Source organism: Meleagris gallopavo, chromosome Z, assembly GCF_000146605.3.
Source record: "Meleagris gallopavo isolate NT-WF06-2002-E0010 breed Aviagen turkey brand Nicholas breeding stock chromosome Z, Turkey_5.1, whole genome shotgun sequence".
In the NCBI taxonomy this organism is placed as follows: domain Eukaryota; kingdom Metazoa; phylum Chordata; class Aves; order Galliformes; family Phasianidae; genus Meleagris; species Meleagris gallopavo.
The window spans coordinates 36,254,043-36,265,640 of NC_015041.2; the positions used below are offsets into that span (position 1 = coordinate 36,254,043).

Below are 11,598 nucleotides of genomic sequence, written 5' to 3' on the forward strand. Positions count from 1 at the left end.
ATGCAGCCTAGCTGTGCACCCACAGCCACTTCCCCAATCACGTCCCTAATTACAGCTGCACTACATAGCAGTTTCACCCCATGGAAAACACAACATGTAGTTTTAGCCAGAAAAAGTCAAACAAGTCTATGGTTTTAGCAGTGTCAGTGGATTCAGTTTATCCTCAGCAGGTCCATTGATGCAGGGAGTCCTGTCCAAGCTTAAGCTACAACATAGCCAATAAAAAATGCACTTTACCAATAACACTGATGTCAGGCACATTTCAACCAAATTGCTTCATTCTGTGTGTACTATGAATTCCTGTACCAAGCAGCTTAGGTGAAGACAGGAAAGGCAAGAGAAATTTGCCTCCTTTCCTCAGACTGTTATTAAATGCTACATAAAAACAGGACTATCACAAAGAAAAGCAACTTGTTTTCAATGTGAACACATCCCTTCACTTGTATTACAAACTTCTGCTGAAAACTTGCTCTTCAAGGCTCTTTACTGCAACACCAGTTTTTCCCCTTTAGTCATAACTCAGTAGCTAATCTCTGTTTTACTTCCATAATTTGGCGTGACTTGACTGGGCACAGTTCTGAAGAGAGTATACTTGCAACATGGTAAACCAATGGCATCAGTGAGATGTAGTAAAAATTTTTGATTTGCAAGGAGAGTTTATTGAAAAACAGTGAAATGTATACTCATTCAGATACCACACAGAACCTGTACAAATGAGTGTATCTCTATATTCTTGTTCTAAATTTCTTCTAAGTTTTGCCAAGGTGAGTCATCAGGTTGCAATTCTCTGAAGAGCTACCATTAACTTGAGGCCAAACTGTATTTCCCCTTTTAAGAAATGCTGAAAAAGCCACCCAGGATTTCACAGCATGTCTTGTTAGTCTGTCATAAGGTCAACAGGTATCCAAAGACATTACACACTGATTTCTGAGTTTAAAAATGACTACAAAGAGATAAGAAAGCAAGCAGGATCGTGGAAAAGCATATTAACCTGTTTCTTTCAATTCTTACATGCAGTCATAAGGTTGAGATGAGAAATGTGAACCTGAGTCTCAGAATTGCACCAGGTACATCTCTCCTGCAGCATGGATGGGAAGAAATACCATCAACAACTATTCTACAAGTATTTTGTAATTTAAAAGAAGAAAAATTAAGCTTTACAAGAAATTATTTCCTTTGTTACAAGATCATGTACCAGTACTGTCAAATTTGAGCCATTCATCACCATTATCTTCAAAGCTAAGGAAGAATGGAAAATCCTTGGGAATTTACTCAAAGCATGTATTCAAGAGTCAAACTCGCTCTCAATTCCTCCATTTAATACAGTGCAATAAAATAAGTTAGATTGAACTGAGATAACAGGAATTCCCTTCTCTCCCCCATAGATAGCAGTTTTATGAGAGCAAGTTCCAAAATAACATACACTAATTTAATGTAATTTAAAACAAGTTTCTTCAATATAAGGGGGCAGCCATAAACACAAGTTTGTGTGAGTCACTATAATATTACACTGGCACTTAGGATGAGATGAGAGCAGCAGAAAAAGAAACCCCACAGAAAGACACCAAAAACTCATTTCCACTAAAATTCCATGAAGATGAACATGGGTGTTTGGGTGGGAGTGTGCAAACATGTGGCATTTAAAAGAAAACAGAATAAAAAAATCACTAACTATTGCAAGTTGGGAGGGATCATCAGAATCATCAGGAACAACTTCTAGCTCGATATAGAATTACTTAATATTTAAACCCTGTGCCTGAGAACACTGTCCAAACACTTTATTTGACTCCAACAGGCTTGGTGTCATGACCATTGCCCCAAGAAGCCCGTTTCAGTGTCCAACTACCCTCAAGTGAAGAGTGACACAGCTGACACAGCTCCATGCCATTCCCTCAGTCCCACACTGTCAAGAGAGCAGAGCTCAGTGCTGCCCTGTGAGGAGCTGCAGCCACCATTAGGCCTCCCCTCAGCTGCCCTGCTCCGGGCTGAACACACCCTAGGACCTCAGCTGTTCCTCACACACCTTGCCCTCAGACTATTCACCATCTTTATAGCCCTCCTGTGGATGCTCTCTCATAATTTTATGTCCTTCTCCTGTTTTGGCACCAAAGCTGCACCTAGTGTGTGGGTGAGGCCGTTAGCACAGAGCAGAGCAGACAGCCCCTCCCCTTTCCCGCTGGCTGTGCTGGACTTGCTGCACCCCAAGTAGTTGGCCCTTTGGGCTGTCAGAGCACACTGCTGCCTCCTGTGCAACTTGCCATCAGCCAGAACACCCAGATTCTCATTCCACAGGGCTGCTCACTCTCACTCTGTAAATATATCCAGGGTTATGCCACCTCTGATGCAGAATTCAGCATTTGCACTTTTTAAATTCCATATCCATGGTGATTGCCCAGCCTTCTGATCTGTCAAGAACTCTCTGTAATGGCTCTCTAACCTCAAAGGAGTAAACAGCTCCTTGTGAGAATACAAGAAAAACTATTCAGAACAGCAGCTGTTCTGAATAGGACCAAGATAAACAGCAGCTCCTCACAATTTGGTGTCATCCACAAACTTACTTAGTATGTATTCAGCTCTTGCACCCTGATCATTTATAAAAATATTGAAGAGAACTGTTCCTAAAATGGAGCCCCTGTAGAATACCACAAATGTATGGCAACCAGCCTGATGGAATCCCATTCACTATAAACATCACTGAGTCTGACCCACCAGTCAATTGTTTACCTACCATGTTATGTTTTTGTCTAGCTGTACAGTGGACATTTTGTCCACAAGGAAACCATGAGAGACAGTATCAAAAGCTTTGCTGAAATTCAAAAAGATTACATCAACCAGTTTCCCTTGGTGAACTATATCAGTAATCTTGTATAAAAGAAAACTAAATTCATTAAACAGGACTTTCCTCTTGTGAACCCATATTGACTGTGACCAAAGACTGCACTGCCTTTCAGGTGCTTTTTAACAGCTCCCAGTTTAATCTTCTCCATACTTTTGCAGGGGCCAAAGTAAGACACATAAGACTTAACTTTAAGGAAAGGAACATGGGCCTCAGAACTAATTCTTCCCTGTCCTAGGATTATAGAACTGAACTCAAGCAATCATGTAGACTAGCTTCTGTCACAAAAGTGGTCCATAAATCCTATTGATCTGTTTTTAAAATGTGTAATTCCTAGCACTTGCTAGTCTGAAGAAGCAGCTCTGTTTATATTTTCCCAAAGATGAAAGGCATTTTGTTTTTGCAATGTTTCACTTGTTTTGGAACCAGGATTTGTTAAATTGTTCGCCTGTCTTCCTACTTCATTTCACATACATTCCCACTACATTAAGAATTTGTAAAACAAGAATGCTAAATTTTTTTCTGCCTCTAAGATTCTATGCTACTGTGCTGTTGCCTGCATTTGACCATTAAAATCCAGGTAAAAAAACTAGTTGTGCCCTGACATCTTTCAAAAACTTTAATCAAATGGTTCTATACTGCACTTTCAGGGAATGATTTCATCCCTGGAACAAAAGCCATTTCAAAGACAGAAGGTAGCAGTCAAAGGAAAAAAGCAGCACAGATCACAGTTCCCAATAAAGACTGGAAAAATTGTTGGCTACAACACTGGTAAAGCATCTGAGCTTAGAAAAAGGGCAGGGAAAAATGCAATTATCCATGCAGATTATAAATGCCTTTTTTTTTTTTTTTCTTCAGGGATCACCCATACAGCAAACTGCACTGGATATTGTTCATCTTCTTCAGGCATAGCAGCTAGGACAGTTTAGAACAAAACCTAGACATTCTGGAGTTCTCCTGAAAGGCGATAAATGCACTTTGGACTGAAAGTCAAAGTTGTAAGCTTTGCAAGAATTTGTGTCAACCTCAGACATTTTCTATAATCCTCATAAAGTAATTAATGTCCAAGGTCAGCAAACACCTAACTACTTACTTCAGTAAAGCTCTCGTATGTATTTAAAATTGCCTACACTTAACAGATTCAAATAACTTACAGATTCAATCTGTTTTTGCTGCTTCTTTTGTCTTTCCACCATTGGTATGTTTTTGCAAGAGCTAGCACAATTTATAGCCTGATTTACAGTCCTGACTAAAAACTAAGGCTTACCAGCAAGCCAATAAACTTATGCTTCTAGCATTTATGTTCACAATTGTCTATCATTCAATAACCTCATTTCCATCTATTATCTGTTTGCAATAAATATGACTCAACTCTTAAGTTAGCCAAATTCTTTCTGGAACTGTGGATGCAGGGTCAGCAATGTTTATTCTTGTTTTCAGACATCATGTTTCCAACTGTTTAATTGTTGTCTGTAACTATTTAAGACCTTCAATGAAGCAAGAATGCTTTCCCACAACTCTAGCCTGTGGTTTGTCCACTTTGTGTTTTTTTATCTTGTGTTTAAGTTACTTCACTCATTCTATTACAGTAACAAGCATTTCACCCAGAGCTGCCACAATCTTCCCTGCCAGTAGACATGGGTGTCTTGAAAGACACCACAAAGTTTAAAAAAAATCTAGTCTCAGCAATGTCTGACTTTGACTGTTCTGCTCTTTCCCAAGCTACACTGAATACTCAGATGCAAAGATGTAATACTCAGAGACATCAGTACAATCAGAGGATTGTTTAAAGCATATGAAAGAAAGTACCTTACACAATGAGTGAACTGACACAAAAAGCTGTCAAAATAAACAGTGCTATCCTGCCCAAAAAATAAATTGTAAGGCAAATGTTCAAGTAAAAGCTCCAGAAAAAAAATTATCAAAATGAACAGGCAGGAATCTAATTGTTAAAATTCTTAAAAGCACAACTGAAGATACCTAAGTGAATTTTTATGGGTAGAAAAAGGTCATGACTTTGCATTCTTGTTTTTATGGAAAGACATGACAGTTTTGTTCAAAACACTCACAAAATGTCCGTATTAATAAGAACATCACAGTAATTACATCAGCTGCCCTTTCAATTCACCTAATTAGCCATAAGCCAAATCCTAGTAGAGAAATGAGAAACTAGGAACATAGTCATCATAACTTAAAAACATGATTTTTGCTTTCGGACATGAAAATATCAATCTATCCCTTTTACACAGAAAACAACATTTGTATGACCCACTCACAAATATCTAACAGCAAAAGTAGCAGGAGCTACCTTATTAATTTATTTCTGTAAGTGCTTGTCAACAGTTTACGGGCTGATTTGGCCTGGTTCTGTGACTAGCAGGGCGGAGAGACCCGTGGATTTGCACCCTGGAAAGGAAAATGGATAGAGAGATGGGCTCAAAACAATACAGCTGCAATGATCTGAGGAGAAACAAACTATTTTACTAAATAACATTGGAATGCAAGAAAACACACTATAATACAATTTAATACAATATAATTAGAATTAAAGCTAATAAATTAAATTAAATGAGAATGTCCAAAAACTGAAGGCCTTACTGTAAATGCTAAGGTGGGAGAGCACCCACAACAGACAAGCCAGACGATTGAAAAGGGCCATCAGGTGAGTTACCAAGGCCTTTTATCTGTTCCTTCTAAGCAGAAATGGTAACAGAGCAGCGAACAGTCCTCTGGGGGGATGTAGTAGTTCTTCTCTTCTGGGACAGGTACCCGGACCTGGAGCATTAACTCTTTAACTCCCAGTGGACTACATGATGTTATGATGTGGAATACCGATAACCAAACATCATAAAACCATGACAGTGCTTAACTGTCTTTTCCATTAACAAGCATCTCTAGGAAGAATCACTACCTTTGCTTTGAGGGATGTTGTTCTAATGCTAAAAATTCAGCACCAGTCTTGGTAAAAAAGCCTCAGAGAAGATCTCAATCAATAGTGTCACTTTCCATAAATAAATAAATAAGAAAAAAAAATGATGATGTTTACCACCTGGATCTAACAATAAATGGGCTTGTCCTGGCTTTAGACCTGGTCAGGGTCTGCATTACTACACATGGTCTTTCCTTGGGAAAAGGAAAAAGTTTGAAACATTACTGTTTAGCCAACTGGTTGACAACACTGATTACATGGGAAACAATTAAAGAACAAAGGAATGGGAAGAAACAGTTTACACCTTCATTTTGAATAGCAGATAAATAAAAGCCACAATACAACACAGGAATAGATTCTTCTCTGTAGGCTTCTGACACAGAGCTGCATCTTCTCAGTTCTGTTGCATTTCCCTAAGAGACATAAGAGGAACTCTGAACCTCTCAGCTCTCCTTCACCCATAGGCACAAGCTTCACCAAAAAATCCAGAACTCTAATGCATTAATTTTTTTGTTTATTTTCTCCACCCTGAATGCTAGCTGCAAGCTCTTACTAACAATTCATTCACTTTTAAGACTATGGTATTTGACTGAGAGTCCAATACTACCAAAGCCATAGACTCATTGGATAATTGCCAATATGGACTTCACAAGGCCAAAACAGACAAGTGGATTTGAAGAAGCTTTGGAATAGCTACCATTACAATGTGTATTGTATACTGTATTCTGCTGTCTCAGAATAGCTGAGAAGGGCAATCAGAGCATTTAGAGCATTTAGAGTTATTCCTAAATTATATCAGGAACAGCTTTCTGCAAAACAGGTCTACCCAATATTAACTCATTTTTTGAAGGATTAGTTTATTGCAAGACTTTAATCTTGCAAATATGTAGTTTGATACTCAAATACTACAGGAGCATAAATGACCACTTTTGGAGGGAAAAGTGCCAGGCTTTTCCAGCAAAAAGCAGCGTCAAGTATAGCTGATTGCAACAGGGCTAGTTTAGCTCTGCATGCACGCAGCAGTATTGTTCTTCCTCAGTTAGACTAGCTCACTCAGGGCTCTTTAATTTGCCATGTTTACATCCCCAGTCTTTGCTATTTTATATGATTTCCAGTAAAGCATTTTTCATCTGCTTCTCTTGTACCAAGTAGCTATTACACTGTTTTATGACAGCCTAGTGATTGAAGAACTGCTTCTTGGATTAGGAAACATGGATTAGGAAAAAAGTGCCTGATGACAGCTAGTTGCAATAATCCATCTTTGGTTAATTCTACTAGCTACTAACCCATGACGCGTTTTTTCTACAATAATTATGGATTACTGTTGATACAGTATTATCTGTAGCATTTTAGATCAATCCCTTGGGACCTCAGATGACTTCATATTTTCTCATTTTAATTATGCATGCACAGTGTAATGTAGGGATTTAGAGATAAGAAGGCATGAGGCCTTGGGCTGCCTTATTACATAAAAAAGAAAAAACACTGATGTATTTATTATCTAAACAAGAACACTGAGAAGAAGTAAACAGTAAAAATCTGTGCCCATGTGCAATGGGTCATGGGATCTATCTGTTCACACTCCCGTGGCTGTTCGCAATTTGTTCACGTGCAATATCTCATGCTTACACAGCTGTGGACTCTCCCAAGGCTCTGACCTATGATCAAAGAATAGTGAAGAGTGGTACAGAGCAAAAACATCTGTGCTTTACAGAAAGAGCATTGGGATGCTGTTTATACAGCAGATTGAATGGCCTTTGTAGTTACAACTTCCTTTCACAGCAATTTTACATTTTTGCATGTCAAGCCAAAAGAATAATCTTAACCCTTACAGTGAACCCTGGATGCTCTTTTCATCAAGACTATCATGCTGTATGCAAAAACAACCAACATGCAGTGCAGTAAAAGATAAAGAGATGCAAAATAAAGAGTAAAGAGAATTAACAACAATACTGCAGATCTATGTATCGAGTCCACCCAGCCCTGTGGAGAGTAAGTCAGAAAACAGGTTGCAGAGTAGATGCTGATTTAACGAGAAAGAAATAGAACCTATGTTTTACAGGTATGTGTGGCAGGAAACAAGCGAGATATGAGAGCCTGCTTGTTATAATGCTATCGCCTAATTTAAAAACAGTAGTTATTAATTTCAGTTAGGGATATTAAGTGAAGTCAGTTAAATGCTATTTTCAAAAACTGAAGTACTTTGTTCTGAGTCCATATAACCCATAATACTGTCAGATCATCTGTAAAAAAACTACAGATGTACCATTCAGAAAAGTCTGAGGTGCACCAGATACTACCTGAGACAGAAGTCATACTCAGAAAGTTTGTCCATAGTGCAGAGACCCCCCCCCCACTCTTATCTCCATGGTCAAGTATTTCTCTCTATTTAAAAGATTACACAGACTACTCAAAAACCTACATTTGCTGTTTGCATTACAATCTGCTAAACCTCCAGTGCACTTGAAATTAAGTTCAGAGGCACACTCAATTGTAGCATTAACCAACTGCAGAGCACACAGTGATCAAGGACCACACAGATCCTCAGTCTCCAGGAATACGTTAAAACTTTATTCCAAGTTCCCATAATTTCTTATTTAGCATGGTTTTATCTCAAAGTGCTTTAACATCCTGCAGCATTCACTGATTTTATTTCAAAAGCATGGAAGTTATCATTAACTAAAAAGAGGGAAGATGAAAGAAAGCAAGTGGAATGGTATAATGTGACTGACAATATTCACATATGTCCTGAACAGTGGAACTAAGTGTAATGATAGGCAAGTGCATGGTTCAATGCCTTTCCCGGGGCATTCCCAGTCTCCGAATATGTGGTGCACATACACTTTCAGATTCTTACAGCTTTTTTTCTATATATTATAGACAGAGAAGTGACTTCAGCTAGGTTAATTTTCTAAAAACATCTCCTACTGTAAAACCACAGAATACCTCAAAGATTACAATCCATCCTACCCAAGGCAGGTCAGAAATGAAGTAGCAGTAATCCGAGGAGGAGAATATTCAATTTTCTTCACACTAGAAATGTCTGAAACTATTTCTCTTTACTTCATACTGTTTTCACAGAAAGTATACACTTTATTCCATACACACAGTTTCATGTGCCAAATATATGATTTTTATACCAAATATATCTCTTTTAACCAGCTGTACATCTCCCTGATGTCTCTAAGATACTTCATTAAAGATTTACTCTTATATGGCTTTTACAAAGAATATATTGACAATAATTCATATGGGGCATTTAGACAGGGTTAATTAACATTCTGGATAAAATAGTAATATGAAAATGTGGTAAGATAAGTCCACTGTCTTTTAATTTCTTCTCCTAAGTGGGGACTGTGGCACCCATCAGATTTCTACTCAGCTGAAGAAGCAAGAGAACTGCTCTGTGGTACATTTAGGCACGTACAGAAAGAGAAATGCAAATGCACAATTTTACTGTGACTCGTCTGACCATAGTTATGAAGCACAGCAGCCTTTAAGTCAAAGAGTGGCAATATTACTAAATTATTTTCAGAGCATCTTAAGCACACACTGCAAAGAACACATGATCAGGGCAGAGGTCATAAAATTAAAAACATCCCCTGCCACAAAAAAAACATACTGAACAGATCATCAGCCATCCAAGTTTCATAATTGCCCTCTGAAGAATACCTCTTGGTATTATTCTTCTTGTATTTCGCTTGTCATTGTAATTAAGAATAAAGAAAAGAAAAGAAAAAACTCCAATCAATTTAGAGCATTATCTTGAATTTGACCTCCTTCTTTAATCAATGAAGCAGACAGAACCAATTTACAAGACTTTACACTTTACTTTCTCATTTCATGAACACTTCCCATACCTTGTTATTGTGTAAGAAACCTGGGCAGACAACAAGCAAAACTTTCTGAACAGCAACTACAGGAAACTAGAAAGCTGATCAGATAGACAAATTTATCATGCTCATTAGGTGAATATATGAAAAAAAGATTCTCTGTTTTAAGACAATCCAGTACCTCATTAGTAATACTTCTTACAAAAGATCAAAAAATATTTTTCAAACAACAGATTGACTTCAAATTGTTTTTAAACTATTCTAGCAAAGACTAAAACATACTGGCAGCACAATATACATCAGTGAGCTAATTCAAGATGTTTTGTGTTTTGATGAAACTTCTCCTGAGTGAGCATCCAAGACATTTAAAGAAAAAAAAAATTAATTAAGGGTCTCAATGAGAAAGAGCTTCCTCTTCCTAGAAAGTGTAAACTATGTCTCATGAAAAGTAAAATATTCATTCAAGGGCAAACATTAACAAATACTGAAAATTCCTTGACTTCCTGGTTTACAACCTGTTCCCTCAACTAAACGTGATTCGAGATAAATAGTTGTAACATGAACAGGATGTCCAGCTCCTCTATACAAACTGTAAATTTACCATTCAGGAGAATGCAAGCTGTTCCTGAAACTTTAACTGCGAGATCAAGGATAATGGATTCACTCCCATTCACAAAGTGACTTGTGAGCACAAGAATTTGCAAGGGTTGGCAAAAGTGTCAGTGGAGATCTCAAGGCAACAAGCGCTCCATTACTTTGTACTTCTATAACACATACTAGTTAGCAGTGTGACCTGCTAACTATTAACGTGGTGGAGACATACAGTCCTGCACAGCTGGTGCAGAGGTCAAAAAAGCTGCTACATCTTTTCCTCAATAATTTTCTTGAAAAATACACAGAGCCACAGAGTATTTACAAAGGCCAGAAGAAAGGACAGAAATCCCATTCAATAAGTATAATTGAATTGTTGCAATTGAATTGTATCTCCAAAGCACTGGAAAATTCTATATACGCAAAAAAACTTCTAACAAAACTATACATTAAAAGTGTAAATCAATTTCAGTTTTCTAAAGAAAGTTGGTCCGCAGTTTAAAGATACTGTAGGGTTTTTGGTTCTAATGAGCAGACACTTCAAATGGAAAAAAAAAACAAGAAAAAGTTTCAAAGTTCCTGTTGAAAGAGAAATGTTATTGAATTAAATTCACAGATTGCTTCAGACACATAAAAAAGAAAACCTAAGAAACAAAAAGGAACTTATTCTAATCCAAAATCCTTCCATGGAGAAGAGTTAGCATAATATTTACCAACCACTGATCACTGCTTCTCTTTCAGAAAGTCCTTTAATAGCATCACTACTTCTCTGTATGTTAGGAAAAGTGCCTTTAAGCTACTTTTAAAAGTCCCCAGGTATACAATAAATAAAAAAAGATTACCAATAGTGCAAACAGTGCATTTCAGCACAATGAGAACCCTAGCCTACCCAACAAGCTGTCTTAGTTTGAACTTGTAAAAGAATTCACATTAAATGTACAGACAAAAATAATACCTGGTGAGCTCTTCTTTAATCTTCAAGGGTTCATGAGGGTAGAATTTCACTCTAAAGCACATGGTATATGGTGGATGAGCTGAAACATTATAAAGAAAAAGCATGAGAACAGTAGCAAATAACATTGCCTTAGCCACTCTGAAGTGGCCTCCAAGAGTCCTACAAAGAAGCCTGTGTGAAGGTTAGCTCTGAAGAGTAAGGCAGGGAATTAAAAAAAATAAAATAAAATAAAATAAATGCACATTAAAAGAACAAAGTAAATGACAAGATGAAAGCATGTGCAAAATGCAAGCAATCTACGCAAATCAATTTATACATGGTTTTGCACTTCACAAGCGGTATCAAAGAAAAAAAAATTTGAACTGCTCATTATTTTTATTTTTATTTGGATTTTTTTTCTTTGGTAATTTATGAACAGGAGGCATTTTTATCTAGTTACAGTGAGGTATGAAGA

General features: G+C 37.4%; 1 protein-coding gene across 1 annotated transcript in view; it reads right to left on the reverse strand.

The window, feature by feature from the left end:
• LOC104915099 (FERM domain-containing protein 3) overlaps positions 1-11,598 on the reverse strand; it is a 106,656-nt gene that overhangs the window by 76,221 nt on the left and 18,837 nt on the right. The window contains exons 3-5 of the mRNA XM_031557413.1: positions 11,134-11,223; positions 8,870-8,935; positions 4,324-4,353 (exon numbers count right to left, since the gene is read on the reverse strand). Of these exons, the coding sequence (XP_031413273.1) occupies positions 4,324-4,353; positions 8,870-8,935; positions 11,134-11,223 (186 nt within the window). The remainder of the gene's footprint in view (positions 1-4,323; positions 4,354-8,869; positions 8,936-11,133; positions 11,224-11,598) is intronic.